This window comes from Peromyscus leucopus, chromosome 3 (assembly GCF_004664715.2).
Source record: "Peromyscus leucopus breed LL Stock chromosome 3, UCI_PerLeu_2.1, whole genome shotgun sequence".
Taxonomy (NCBI): Eukaryota; Metazoa; Chordata; class Mammalia; order Rodentia; family Cricetidae; genus Peromyscus; species Peromyscus leucopus.
In genome coordinates, this window is record NC_051065.1 from 20,138,860 (window position 1) to 20,155,028 (window position 16,169).

The 16,169-nt window shown below is 40.5% G+C and overlaps 1 protein-coding gene across 7 annotated transcripts in view; it reads right to left on the minus strand.

The window, feature by feature from the left end:
• The window catches only part of Dync1i1 (dynein cytoplasmic 1 intermediate chain 1), a 312,403-nt gene that overhangs the window by 90,463 nt on the left and 205,771 nt on the right, over positions 1–16,169 (minus strand). For all 7 annotated transcript variants that reach the window (XM_028869831.2, XM_028869834.2, XM_028869832.2 and 4 more), the window contains one exon: positions 12,498–12,623. In XM_028869831.2, the coding sequence (XP_028725664.1) occupies positions 12,498–12,623 (126 nt within the window). The remainder of the gene's footprint in view (positions 1–12,497; positions 12,624–16,169) is intronic.

Below are 16,169 nucleotides of genomic sequence, written 5' to 3' on the forward strand. Positions count from 1 at the left end.
GTGAACCATGTCTGATTTAAGAAGTAGTTTCCTCTTTGTTTTCCAAAGTGATGTTATTTTATAGAACTTGGCTCCAGCAAACATTTTCCCAAGAAGCCAGCATACTGTCAGGCTTGAATGGCAGGATATTTATGCTCAGCTTGTTTCTGAATCTTTAAGTATAGAGAGGTGATCATCAATGAAGACTGATTCTGAAAATCAGCTGAGCTATCATGAACGTGACCAAGCATATTGAAGGAAATGCCACCAGAACCACAGGGATCATGATCAGATGTGTGGCTTGGGAGGAGGGCACACATAGCTGGGGTTCTTTCCTATGAGTTCCTTTCTACAAAACAAGTCGTTTTCAATGGCTTTAATTTTGAAAGGTTGGCCTCGTGTTGAGAAATTGAAAGAAACACATGAGCTCCCTCAAACACTGTATCTTCCCTATCAGTCAGCTGCCTCCCATTCCCAAGTATTGAAGGCATAACCAGAAGATAAAACAATACAATTCTGTGACCAGCCTTTATGCTGGCATGTATGTATCATATTTGATTAGAAGTTAAGATTCTCCAATACAATGCCTGTGTTGCCAAGAAAAAGTAATAATACTCATGACGGAAGGTGGAAAGACGGGAGTGAGAATAAGGAAAGGCTGGTTAACAGCACTAGGTTAGAGTTTGGAGAACCATGTTCTGCTGCACAGAAGGGAGATTGCGATTACAACAGGGTACTGAAGACTTCAAAGTAGTGGACAAGGGCATTTTGAATGTTCTCACCACAAAGAAATGGTATATGTGAGGTGACGAATGTGCTGGCTTCCCCGATTCGATCACTAAACAACACACACGGGTACCACAGCAGTATACACTACCCTGTTAATGTGAGTAACTGTATGTTAATTAAAAAACAAATAAAAAATGCTTGTGAATTCAACAGATTCTGTACACGACTCTTTCAACTTTCCTCCATACTTCTCTCTGTGTGTGTCCTTGCTACTGGAGAGGCACATTTGTTTTGATTGTAAAGCTCTATTTAGTTATTAAAAACCACAACTCCAGTTTTTATGCTTGGAAATTCTCAAAATGTGTTACTGTTATAGGGACTTAGAAGACTGAATCCTCGGGTGAACATTGTTTTAGGAGCAGTTTTAGCATATGAGTGGAATGCTTTTGTTTGTGCTGTAACACACGTGATAATCTGCATTCTGAATTAACACAAGTCTCCTACATGCTTTCCCAAAGAGCACTTCCCAGTCTGTCCTGCTGTGAGATCAAGGGTGGCACAGTAGACTTTAGACACAAGAATGGGGACAGTGGGGACAAAGAGCCCACAGGAGGGAAAGCTGAAAATGCCCAAGGAAAACCTCGTGCATAAGCTGTTTCTCTGCTATTATTAGCAAGGTGAGGGAATCCAGGCAGTACTTTGTGGTCTTTAAGGACATTTTGGTTTCTCTTGGCATCATGCTCTGAAATTATTTTTTCCATTTTTTCATGCTGCCTCTGAAACATGACCTCTTTACATAGTATATCTCAGGAAATGACAATTGGCCGTCGTATCCCATACAAATTGATTGGATATGACAGCTTAGAGGAATAACTCTTTGGCGAGAGGATAAAGTTTTTGACTTGCATCCTCCTATTTTAATCCTTTTTAAGCCTTCTTGGTTAATTTTACTATTTCAATTAGACCATTTAAAAGTCAACACATTACATACCAACCTCCCCTAAGAGCAATCATAAGATTTGATGTTTTTTTTCTGATACACAGGATAGGGTTTCAAATTTGCATTATTCTATCTACTGAATTAACTATGAATTCTAAACCAAACTAATGCTGCCATGTGCTTTTAAGCATCTCTAATCTGAACCATCTGGCGAGGCGTGGCTTTGCAAAGGCTTCCCTCTCAGGACACTCTGTGGATTCTGTCACTGCTTGGGGTTTTGGCCAACTATCAACATTACTATAATTCTCTTTTATGAAATATAGCTTTTGACTGGGATTTTAGAGTCTTGGGTGAATTTGTGTGCATGCATTTATATGAACATGGGTACTTGCGTCCACATTTTGATCCCATTCTGTGCATATTTCGGAATGTATTTGTAGCAAACTTATTTTAAAGAGACCAAAGTTTTTGTTGTATATAAGGCACACTCGTATTTGAGCTCAGTTATGACACATAGCCCTGGAAGAGTGAGCTTATAGGATAAGCAAGGACACATTGCTAAAATAATGATAATATAATATAATGATAATAACAGTTTATTATCACAGGCATTAAAATACTTTTTTAAACAGTCAAGGGCAGAAAACACACCAGCTTTAGAATTGGAAAATAAAACTTGTAAATGCTGATACTAACAATGGTTTTAGTATATAAGACAAACTATATTTTTGAGGATACTATAGTTAAAAATAATCCAGGCACACCTCAGTCTTTTAGCTAAGATCAAGTGTAAAAATAACCAATCTAAATCTTCAACCCAAGAGAAAGAGAACAAACACTGTGCTAAATTCTCTAGCTAGGAATAAGCATGTCATTGCAACAGTAGTAATCAGTACACGCGTGGGAAGAGCCAAATACAGACCCCTTGCTGTAACAAAGGGGAGAAGGCTTCTCCTGGAAGTACAGATGATAATTTTATTTTCACAATTCTCTTTGATAACAAACACTTGTTTCAAAAATCGAGTTCTCCAAAAACTTTAGTCTTCTGCAGTTTCTGGAATGTTCCTTGACCAAAGTCCCTTCTCCACTCTGTTCTCTTGGCCCCTTCCCTCTCCTACCAATGCCTTCTTCCATCGTTCACCTACTTTCATAGGTGGATAGCAAGAGTGTGCGTGGGATGTTATTTGACTTAGCAAGGGCAAGGGATCAGTGGCCACACCATTGAGGCATTCTGCTGCCTGAATTGTTCTGATGAAAGTATGTGAAAATCTGTGTGGCTGGGGAAACATCAGTCTCTTTGTTTATTAGTAATGGGAGTTGGGGGATTCAAACAGGTCAATTATTCTGATGATATTAGGCAACTCAAGCACTCACACACACATAGAGGGAAAGAAGGTATATTTTATAAATAGATGACCAAGAGGCAATTCCATTCCTAGACTACAAAAAAACAAAAAAACAAAAACAAAAAACAAAAAACAAACAAACAAACCAAAAAAACCTACAGCCATACATAGATGTCTGGTTATAGCACAATCCACGTTAATATTAAGGTAGCCTAGGGGAACATCCAGCCACCTCTGCTTTTTCTTCTTCCCTTTTAAGAATGAGGTTTCCTTGTCCTCCATAGACCCCTGAGGGAGAACACTGCCCTCCTGAGACTTCTTCCCACCATACCACATGATACTGTGCTACTCTTTTAAACCTGACCCTAGGTATCTGAAAAAAGAAAAGGAAAATGCTCAAGATTGCCCATGCATACTCATTTCTACATGAGTCAACAAATGGCTAGCCCAGTCTACACTGGACTCTGATAGCTGTGGGAGCTATGACGTTTCTTTTATGTAGCTGAGGGCATCAGTATGAGTAGTTAATCCAAAACAGAAAACAAAACAAAACATTCCAAACCCAACAAAACAGTGCATGTGTATCCAGCGTGTGCCAGGAGCAACAGCAGGCATGGCATTTAAGCCATATAAGTCCAGGTAATCCTGCCAGTCATTAGTAAGTTCATTTTGTCCTCATAGTAAAAAAATGCCTTTTCCTGCTTTCTGCTGCCCAGCTGCCCTAGTTCTTTCTGTTAGATCCCCTTAGTCACAACCTTTTCCATTCATAAACTAAAGACATGGTGTACAAATGGACCTGTACCAATGCCATTTAGGTTATTACATTATTACATTATTATTATTGGAACAATACAGATTACTACAGATTTTGAAACTTATTCTTGCACCTTAAGTAGTAACTGTAGCTGATGTCTGCTGGACACTTAAAAATGTGCCCCACACAAGTGCTTCATGTGCATTCATTTATTTCAGTCTCCTTAACAAGCCTTTGATTTGCCCAAGGTAATAGTTTGTAAGTAATAGATCTAAATCATAATCCCAGGCTGTGTAGCCCCATAGCCACATGCACTTAAGTACACACTTAACTACTTCCCAGGACTCAGAAACTTTCTCCTAGCCATCCAGTAAGGAAATAAATGGTTAAGCGACTGTGATGAGAGGACTCTGGAGTTGTCCTGGGCTTCCTCTTTCCTTGACAAGTATATAAAAAGGGCACACATATGAGTCTCATCAACACCACCAGGGGCCAGGAACCTCATAACTGAGGAGAGTAGGCCAGGTGATTCAAAACTGAAAATCAAGTCTGGTGAAGACCAGGGAAATCGGAAGGGTTTTATGGAGAAGGGACAGCTATTGAATTCCAGCCAACTGTTGCCTAGTGGGAATGGCCATGGTGGGTATCCCATGAAAGTTTGTTCATGAATGAATGAATGAATGAATGAATGAATGAACGAACGAATGAATTGCCAGCTGGGTAAAACTTCTTAAAGATTATAGCCAAGTGAGAAAAATGAGAATGCCTCGCTTAGTTTCAGCTTCTTCTCATGGAACCATCATGCAATAATAGTGAAAGAAGAAAATGGAATGTTCTTTCACTTTTTGCAGTGGACTGAGCTGTGTCCCTGATCCTCTGAGTTCCTTACACTGAAGCTCTCACAATGGATGTGATGACATTTGGAAACAGTACATAATTAAACTTATGAGATCATGGAGGGAGTGGTGCCCTAATATGTTACGATCAGTGTTATGAGAAGACACACCGGAGAGTTTGCTGTCTTTCTTTTCTTCCATCATCTGAGGGCACAGAAAGAGGGTGACCATCTGTAAGCCAGGAGGAGAGACCGAGTCAGAAGTTTGTCAGTCAGCGATTTGATTCTGGATTTTCCAGCCTTTAGAAATGTGAGAAATAGCCAGGCGGTGGTGGCACACGCCTTTAATCCCAGCACTCGGGAGGCAGAGCTAGGCGGATCTCTGTGAGTTCGAGGCCAGCCTGGACTACCAAGTGAGTTCCAGGAAAGGCGCAAAGCTACACAGAGAAACCCTGTCTCGAAAAACCAAAAAAAAAAAAAAAAAAAGAAAAGAAAGAAATGTGAGAAATAATTGCTGTTGTTTGTGGATCTTCAATCTTTGTATTTTGCTATGGCATCCCAAGCTGACAAACATATTCACATTATCTATTTTTATATACATATATATGTATATATATGCATATAGTGTGTGCTTGTGTGTGTGTGTACACATGTGCATTATGTACATGCATGCCATAGTGCCTGTGTGGTAGTCAGAAGACAATTTGCTGCAGTTGGTTCTCTCCTTCCACCATGTGGATCCTGAGGGTGGAACTCAGGTCATCAGACTTGGCAGCAAGCGTCTTTATCTGCTGAGCCATCTCACTAGCTCCTATACTATTTTATCATCACAATTATATTAAGAAGTAAATAGACCCTTCTCCTTATTTATCCCCATTTATTCCTCACCCCCACTCTCCAAAACCAAGGTTTCTCTGACTTCAGGGAGCAGCTCTGGAGGAGACAGGGGAATGAAGATAGACATGGCTGTGCCAGGCCAGCGAACTAGTCTACATTGCCTGTTGGTTATCACCGCCAGGACCAACAGTTCTTGAGAATAACTCCTTGAAGCACAGATGGAGAAAATCCTATCAAGGCTGTAGCACGGGGGCGGGAAGAGAAGGGAAGGACATTTAGGAGAATGGATGCCATGTGCAACTCTGGGGTCCACATATAGATGTATATGCACGTTAATGGGATAGCTTTAGTTATCGTAACAGAAAGCTTCAGCTTGATCATCTGTACTATGGAGAGATGAAGAAACAATTCAAGATACTTTGCTCAAAGCTATATGCTTATGATGTGGTAGCATCAAGTCACTCACTGCTCATTGGTCATCAGCACTCAGAGAGGTGTACACAGTCCTTTACTGCTGGGTTCAGATGAGGAGTCACCTTGGATTCCATCTCTTTGCTATTATATATATATACATGCAATAATCCTAGTAATAATCTCAATGACTAATTCTACTTCTTAGGTTACTTGTTTGAGATTAGGTCCTCACTACGTATCTCTGGCTGACCTGGAACTTACTATGTAGACTGGGTTGGCCTCACACAGATCCACCTGCCTTTGCCTCCTGAGTGCTGAGATTAAAGGCATAGCCTTCTGTGCCCAGGCCTTGTCTTACTTACTCTTTGGAGAAGATCCAAAGAGAGGGTAGATGAGGAATGAAAGCCAGCAAGGCTGTTTTCTTTCTTTCTTTTTTCTTCTAGCTTCTTGGGCCAAATGGAAGATGAAGTGCCTGCTGTTTTATTTAATAAGACTCACTATCTAGTTCAAGCCTCAATCATCAGACCAGTCATATTCAGTTGCATAAAAGAAATGTTTCCTCATGTCTGTGTTTCATTTCAGCATGCATATTTAAAGTCACTTAGGCCTTTTCCTAGAGTACTACAGAAGATAAAGATACCGAGTGGCCGTTCCTCTCATTTGGTCCTGCGTTTCTGTCTTTTTTTTTTTCTTGGTAAGAAGTTGATTTTACCTTGATGTTCTTAATATAAATAACCTGTACTTTTCCATAATTCTGTACTGTGAAATGTGTGTCACAGCTACAATGGAGTTGTTGAGGCCTCCTCTTCTGTTTTGTGATGCTGAGATGCATCAAACATCTTATCTGAAAACTGTTTGGGCTCTCCTTGGCTTACATGTTCTTGACCATGGATTTTTTTCCCATTACAAAGCATCTATGATGTGCTTTCAGCTGAAATGCCAGGAACTTACAAGGAATAGGAAGCAAAGCCCAGATCATCAAAGAACCTTCTCTTCTTTGTCTCTTTTCTTTCTTGGTCACTAACAGGAACTTTTTAGCAAATCCAAGAGAAACACTTAAAAATATTTCTTCCTTTTTATCAGGTAGGTCATAAGAAAATTAATCCTCCTTTTATATTAAATAAAAATTTATTAAGCCGTATTCTAGTACTCATTGGTTACAATATACTTTAGGAAATAAATTTAAATTCATTTAGAGCTTTGTGTCCAACAATTTTACATACAATGTTGCTTTATAGGTTTGGACTATGAGCCTCAGTTTGGGTTGGAGGAGGGACAAAATTTGGTGAGAAACTGACTTTATTGAAATGAACCTTGCCATTCTCCCAGAGGCTGTGGAAGGCCTCTCTTTATGGGATCAGGGAGCATAACAAAAGTCAGCACAGCTCACTCAGGTCAGCCAGCTGTATTGTCAGCCAGGAATGGAGAGGCAATGTCTAACTTTCTGTCCCAACTGCCAGCCCACGCTCTCTCCTGGATTACTGTTGCTCCTCACAGGGGGAACTCTTTTCGAGGCCACTGGGAACCTCAGCAGACACACAGGCTGGGCAGCTGAGGCCACCAGTTGCAATTCAATCTCTAATCTTTGTAGAATCTTAATGAGAAGTGAAGCCACACATAGGAAAAAAATATAACCTGGGGTTTCAACACTGGCACCCACCACCACGTCAGCTCATATCACCCTGCTTCACAGTTTGCTTCCCCCCTGAAGCCGTGGAGGGTTAGCCACGGTCAGTTGCAGGCAATTGCCAGATGATCCTCAAAAAGAGGAGGCCACGAACAAAGAAGCCAAATCAGGAAAAATGAGGAAAAAAAAAAAACCAAGAAAACCTCTGACCACACTAAGCCACTAAATAAAGCATTTTTACTTACTTGGATGTAGCTAATTCTAAGATATATATTTCTGATTCTCTTCATTCCATTTTAAAGAGAAAGACCACACCAGGGTAAGCAATGCAGGGTGGTCAGACATATAATCTAATGAGAGTGTGTGAAGCCACTACAGAAGGCAAGAAGAGCGCTGCCAGACTGTGATGGGACCGGCCGGCCACATGGCTGATTTCTATGCAGAGTGCACCAATATTTTCCAAGTATAGACAGCTTTTATTGAAATGAAAATAGAAAATGCAGGCCCAGTGCCCACATGAAAATGTAGTGTAGTAGACACATGAAACCACCCATGGAAGGAGAAGATATTTGGCCTTTCCTCCTCATGACAGAAAAACGAGCCTTCCTCTGAAAGCTTTTTGTGATTATGCTGAAAGCTCATTGGGTCTTACAAACGGAAGACTGAGTTGAAGCTTGTTTACTGAAACAATAGTCTTGTGAGCCACCGGATTTATTGGCAATTATGTAGTGGAAACATGGGACGAATCAATGGAGATTTACAAGAAATGCTTAGCTAAAATGATGAAACCACAGTCATCATACGACTCACTCACCTTTTCCTATCCCCAGTCTTGTGTCTTAGAGCAAACTATTCAACTAGTCTTTAATTACTGGAATGCCACAGAGAGTGATTTGATTTTGGTGAGCTAGTATCCTGAAAGTGCCAGTTTTAATAAATAAAAATTGTCAGAGGTCAGAAAAGATGTAGGAGAAGAGTCATACATAGGTTATAAGGGAGGGATGGAATTTGTTTTCTCATATATGTTTGACTTTAGTTTGTTTTATAGCACTGGCTGTCTTGGAACTAAAAACAAATGTATCCCAAGATGGCTTCCAACTCACAATGCCCCATCCTCAGCTCCACCACCCACACACTCAGAGTGCTAGGATTGTAGGACTATGGTACCAAGCCCGATTTCTCACATTAATTTGGGGAGCTCTCTGAATTTGCCTGTCAGGTTAGAAAATCATAATAATCTGATGACTTGTGAATGTCAAGCTGCCAGAGAGAAACTTTTGATGATCTGAATAAGTCCTTGCTACAATTCCCATGCTTGCTCATCTTGCTCAGATGAAGTAAATCAGAATTTCTGAGGACAGGAAGGACCCAGGCGTCATCCTTCTTAAAGTCACCTAGATGGCTATCACAAACAGCGTAGGCAAAGGCTCAGCTTGCTTCATTTCTTCTTTGTTCACCTTCCTCCCTCCACAGCACAAGGCCACACTCCTACACGTGGTTACACCCCTTACTGGTACAGAATGACACCGGAAGTGGTTTTGGGAGAAATGTCAGCTGATTTCAACCTAGCTGGGCCATTCACGGTATTTATCTTGCTTCACGACTCTTCTGAGCCACTTTCTAGTCTCCAGCCACTGAGAGCTTATGGTAAGGAATGTAAACACTAGATGTTCAATACTTGTGCATGTTAAAGGATTTAGTGCCATAGACACACTCCCCATGAACTCAAATATGTTTGTTCTTATCAAGGGATGCTCATATTCTCTTCAAGTTAAACTTTCCACATGAATTTATTTGTTTGCTATCCCCAAGTGATCTGCAATTAGTTTCATTTTAGGAGTTATGAAAGATACTGTTTTCCTGGATTGCTTGGGGTAAAATCAAAACATTAACTTTATATGTTAACTTGGCTACTCTGTGTCCAGTTTATGGTTGAAACAGTAGTCTAGGTGTCAGTGGGAAGTATATTTTAGGTATGGTTAATACTCAAATCAGTAAACTTTGAGTAAAGTAGATTATCTTCAGTAAGGAGAGATGGCTTCATCTAATCTGCCAAAGGCCTTCAGAGCAGAAGCTGGAGTTCCCAAAGAGGAACTGATTCTGTTGGCAGCATGGAACTTCTGACTTGCTGGCCTGTGCTATAGATTTCAACCTTAGGACCACAGCATCCACCATTATCTAAATCTCCACCTTCTGGCCAACTCCATAGATTCTGGGCTTGCTAGCCCTCATGATTTAAGAGTAAATTCATTTAAAAGTCTCTCTTTTTTAAATCTCTCTCTCTCTCTATCTCTGTCTGTCTCTCAGTCCCTCTCTCTTTCTCTCAATGAATACCTTTTTCTTTTGAATATCTGATATATATATATATATATATATATATATATATATATCCCATTGGTTCTATTTTTCTAGGAATATAAAACTCCTAAGAACCTTGCCTGACATACCCAGGAATCTTTAGAAGGATTTCACATGGTTGTGCCTCAGTATCCTTGGGGTACTGGGTTTAGGACCGCCCTTCCTTTGAGTGTCTGTAGATGCTCAAATCTTTGTGGAAGAGGGTGTGGTGTTTTCATACAACTTGTCTCTATCTCCCTGTATACTTAAAGCACCCTCGCTACTATTTGCAATACATAATGCAACGCAAACACTATGCACCTTGTTGTTCTATTACTCAGAGGGCCGTGACAAAAGCTATGCATGTGTTCGGAAGACATTTATTTTCAAATGTTCCCAGGCCATGGGGAGTCGACTTGGTGGGTACAGAACCAGAGGATGTAGAGGGCTGACTGTGGTCACTTCTGCTGTCACTGCTCTATCTTTCCCTCTGTCCCAAGAGGGCTCAGAGCTCATTCTCTTCACCTTTCAGAAAGCGGGGTCTACAGTCTCCCCACTGCAGCTGCTATCGTTAGAATGCCTAAGAGCCATTAAATACCAGCACAAACTAGACAGCGGAGTGCATTCTGCAATTAGGATTCTTTTTTTGATTTTTCATTTTCCTTAAGTGTGCCCTTCATGAGTATCTAGGTCACTTACATGAACCACCCATTTCATTTCTGAGACCATAGTTTTGCTATTAAACACCTTCAGATGCACGTGCCGCTGAATGAAACAGCTTTGACTTATCTGAAGTTGCTGAGTCAGACGACCAGTTTTCCCAATTGGGATAGCACACAGAGCTTTAAATTGCCCCCTGCTTCTGGTCACCAGATGAATTAAAGATGGTAGGGGCAATTTGGGAGATGGAGAGATTTTATTCAGTATCTTTTGGTAACTCTTATGTGACTTTATCTTGTCTATGCACATATTTTTGGATTTAAAAAAATAAAATCAGGACCATATTTTCTTCTAAAATAGTACAATAGATCATTTAAATGAGAAACTAAAACTAAAGCCCAATAATCATTTAAGTAATTATTAAGTCATAAGCCGCCATGAGAAGGAGGAAAGGATTCTTGCCTCAGTGAATACTGTTATTAGCTTTGTGCCATGATGAAACAAATAATTTTAAAAATTCTGATGCTTTCAAAGATCTTTGGTCCTTGCTTCTTTACTAAGTATTATCATGATCCTATTGTCTTGTTTACTATATAATATTGTGAATATTAACCATATTACCCACTATTGCCACAGGCCACTGTACTCAGTTAATAGAATTAGAAAAACTTGAAGTTATGATAAACATCGTAAGCATTGACTGAAACAGCATGAACTACTTCTTGGAGCTTTAAAATTAAAGATATGCTTTCTGTATATCAAAACAGCTTAAAAGGCCCTGGCTTTCAAAAATGTGCTTCCCCTTATCCCATAATCCTTATAGTATTTTCCTGGCAATGCAGCAAACCCCTTAAAACTGAACAAAATTAGGATTTTGTGCTTCTATGTTTACAAAAAGAGCCTATCAGACTGACAAACTTGATAATGTTTAAAAAAAAAAAAAAACTGTTCTCATTTCAAAGGTCCAGAAAATAAAGGTTATTTACTACACAGGCCTAGACTTCTTGTTAAGCCGTTTGTGAGATAGCAAATTAGAAAAACATGGCCAGAGTTAGAGGTTACTCAATCACGTTGAAGCTGGGCCTTTTATTCCAGCAGCTCCTGTTCCTCAAATTATATCTGATAATGTCCTAAAGTGTAAACATATTTCAGTTCAAAAAGACACTCAGGTCTTAGATATAAAATGGCACAGAGCTTCCTAGGATGAGACCAGCAGATTTACCTCCCTACCTCTATAGAGGCGTGTTTTCAGGGTAGTTCTTGGTACCTCTGAATTCTAATATTTGAGGAACTGAATTTTTGAGGTAGAGTGTTTGCTTTCTACTTTCCTGTGCACAATCCCTGACCCATGCCAAGGCCTGTCATTTGGTCAAAGTCATGGCAACAGAGCGGAGCTGAACATATCCAAGTATTGCCTAATTTCAGTCCCAGCTTGTCAAATGGAAGAGAAGACACATGTCATTAGGCACAAGAACTAAAACACCCCCACTCTCTGATGGAATCTGCATTTGCAAAGTAGAAACACCATCTACGCTTCTCAGCAATTCAAGTGGTGTTGGTGGTCAGTCTCCCCCGCCCCCACTCAGCTTCAACAGTATCATTATCTCCAGAACAGTATGGTGCCTACAGACATAGAAACGGCAACATCCACTGGAGTGCGTTTCAGAGACAGGAGCGAGCTCGTCTGGTAATGCTTTGAGGGCATCCACATGGGTGGGCAAGCATATGCCGCACTGAGCAGAGGAAGTGGCACACCACAGTTTCTTCCTAAGTGCGAGGTCTTTGGCGACTCATCCTCCTGGGGGCTGTTTTAAATAGAAAGCAAATGACACACAGTCCCCAAGCAGGCTTCCTAACCATTTGAAGAGGGCTGCCACTTTCCCAAAACATTAGGTTACTGTGGGGGAATTTTCCAAAATTGTCAACAATTCCATTTTTAAACTCGCTTCTTCCTCCCAGCCCAGGACAGATGCAGTACAGCCTGAAGTGTGTTGGGTCTGGTAGGAGATGGGAGCTATTTTTACTCTGCTGACTCCTACCTGACAGTGGAAGACATATTCTGGTGTGGTTTTCTTGAACTTCATGTTCCAAACCAAGGCCACGCCATCTGGTTCATGGGGAGCATCTTCATTGTTGTTGTAAGAAGCAACCATCAGCTCAGGGTACTAAATGAAAGATTACAAGAATTCATTACGTTAAGATGATGGCATAGGAATTTTCCCATGACCCTCCCACGTTGATGCCTTCAACATATCCCACCAATGTACACCACCACAGCTGTCTCATAAGAAATTTCTCATCCTACGGATTTGCGCTGTGTTACACACTTCAAGTGGTTCAATCTTTTTTAAAAGTTGGCGCATTTAATATCAAATCAATACACCCTGCTTCTTTTCTCTCTCACATTTGTGTGTGCTTGCGTGGTTACCAGACTGGAAACATGCGTGAGTCCTATAGAATCAATCACTTTGGCCTACCCTCTCCTTTTTTCTATATTGGTTCCCATGACAACTTTTTGTTCTGATTTTCTTTCTTTACTGCTTTGCAAAACCCATGCAGATTCTCCTTTTGTTACATACATACAATAACCTCGACAAGGTTATTCTCTTCTTATTTTTTCCTCTTATTTTTACCTTCTTTCTAGGTGATCCTGTCAATCCCAATGGCTTTTAAAATCTTAATATGTTTATAATTTCCAAATTTCTCTGTAGGATTGGTATTTCTCAGAGCTGTAAATATTAGTATTTGACTGCCCACTGGGGTTTGCTTGGGATGTCAGGAAATTTACCAGTATCATGAGGAACACATAGAAAATATGCTGATAGGCTTCCTCACAAAGCTTACTGCTTGCCCAGGGCTCCCTAAGTTTGTGCCTGATACCTGGTCTCATCTCACTGGCCAAACCAGGCGTTCTGTTTTCATTTTCACTCCTTCCTTTCTCTCCACCCACACGCTGTCTATCACTAAGTACTACATACATTTTGAATCTCCATTTTGTTTTCATTCGTAAGGGCAGAGACACCCAAGTTAACTTCTTGTCTGATGAGGGAGCCTATAAGACTCCTCAGTAGCTGCCTGTTCTCGGGCTTTCCACAGTTGCCTATGGCCACTATCCCCTACTCCAACCTCTGCCAGGATAAATTTGTAAAGTGTGTATTTGGCAGGTCACCCTCAGCTTGACAATTAATGGTTTATCCCGGCTTTCAAGCGAAAATCCGAGTCATGTAGAATCCTTTCTGGTGTGCCCTTCTCTGTTGCTCCTGAAGAGTATCTTATGACCTTTCCTTACACCCATGAGCACTCTCTACCCAGTCTTACCAGGTAACTGAGAAGCACACAGGTACTATCTCTGTACCTAGGATTCTGATCTCCTGCTCGCTGGGGATCCCTCTGTGTTGCTTACCCCTTAACTCGCCCGTGAGACTGAATAAAGATACTAAGGCCTCCAGACAATCCTGACCATCTGCCCTCCCGGGAGGGCCTCTTAGCACCTATGAGTTTTTATGCCTATATTAAAGCGATTGTTCAATTGTAGTCTGTTCCTTTCTCGCTGTGTATTTCCCTAAATCACAAGCTCCTTGAGTATTAGGACTAGGGTGTTTTTATTGTTGTTGTTGTTGTTTTATTATCTCTGAACCCATGGTTGGATAAATCCCAGCACATGATGTGTTAAGGCAAAAAAAAAATCTATTAAACAATTACAATTTTTATTTCAGAAACTCTCTTTTATTTCAGTAACTCTGTGATCAGCATAAATATTAATTCCTTTGTTATCAAACACCACAGTAATCAAATCAATTAATATAAAAGCATAATCATACAATAACAAGGAAGGCTCTAAAGCAGTGGTTCTCAACCTGTGGGTCACAACCTCTCTGGCAACCTCTATCTCCAAAAATATTTACATTACGATCCATAACAGTAGCAAAATTACAGTTATGAAGTAGTAATGAAAATTACTTTATGTTTGGGGCCACCACAACATGAGGAACTGTATTAAAGGGTCACAGCATTAGGAAGGTTGAGAACCACTGCTCTAAAGGGATGTTGAAAATACCTTCTCACCCCACATGAACTCTGTCCTGAGCGTGATCAAATAAAGAGAGCGACTCATGAGCCATATCTAAGTTAGAACACGTGTCACCCCAATGCCACCCTTACCTGGGCTTCTCATGAGGGGCTCTGTTACACCCCACAATTATTACAGCTTATATGAACCTCTTCTCACATATAGTCTCATTTTCTCTTCCTGTTCACTGTGCTATGCACATATTCAAATTGAACAACACTTTTATAAATGTGAACTTTGACTTTTCCTTCCTATGGACCGTAACTAAATCTAAGTCTTCCATGTGGCTTTATTCATTCTTTCCACTACAGAGAGTTACAGTTCACTCATTGCTATAGAAGAGGCATAGGCACTCAGCACACATGGATGTGGCTACCAAGGGAAGTCATCACTCTTTATTAGAAAAGGCTCCTCAGCAGATGAATCAAAGCTGATTAAGCAAGGCCTTTGATTCAGAGCCCATTCAATGAAGCTAACATCCAGATAAACACAGAAGTCTCCAGACTGTCCATCTGAAGTTTAACTATGTCACATGTGAAAAGGCAAGTCTGTAAACACCGGCACCACTACCGCAGGGGCCAGAGAGCAGCCAGATGTGTCTGGAATAGCATCCCACAACTTCACATCTGGGTCTCATCGTTCACACCCACTTGCAGGTTTTCTTTTTTTTTTTTTTTCCATCTAAAAATATTTTAACTTGTTTGGCTTTTAAGTTTCTTTAGCAAACAGGCAGTGCGTTAGTGAGAACACCAGGAAAATGCCTTTGGCAGTTTTCCTATAACAGGAATTACAAGGTGTAGAGGGACTGACTTACATCTTATCTCATGCAGACTATTAGGATTTCAGAGTGTCTTCTTGTACATCTTTTAAAAAACTGTTTGAGCATGGCTAGTCATATTTACTCATTATCAAGTTTCCAAAGCAATTTAGGAAATTTAAATGTTTAAAATTAGGCTTTTAACAATTGTGAAATTTCTGGTTATTTAATTACTTATAAGGACTGGATTATCCTACATTTAACTTAGAGAAATTTTACCCAGAAATTACTAGCTTTGCCCTCAAGTCAAGCTGTTTTCAGGAAAAACAGAATCTAATATTTCCTGGAGAGAAAAGAGCCAGCATGCTTTAAGTGGCCCTTATGTTCCAGGCATTGAGCTGGGCAATGTCTCAACTCATTTGTTACTCATGATTGTATAAAGAAGGTAATGGTCTACTCATTTCTGCAGACAAGGAAGATGAGCGCTTGGGTAAGTGATATGTTCCAAGTCATATTGCGTGTGAATGACAAAGTGAGGAACCCTGTGAAAATCAGTTGAGTTCGAAGAGCTACATCACTTTCTGTCCACTGTGACTTTGTGTCCAGTGTTGTCTGTACATAAATAAAATGTGGAATCAGATGCAATATGGGACAGGAACATTCATGTTAACATATTCTGTTCTGCGGGAACTCACCCTTGGCTAGCGGGAAACAAGACACATGTAGGAATAACATCAGCTCAGACACTGAAGCAGAAACTTGTGAGCCAGGAGTGCAGTATCATCAAGGTTCTGTAGAAGCTGGGCACATGGTGAGTGAGGGTGGAGATGGCAAAAAGCAGCTCTCATTAGGAGTGGGCATTTCAGGAAGACAGCTGGGAAGGCC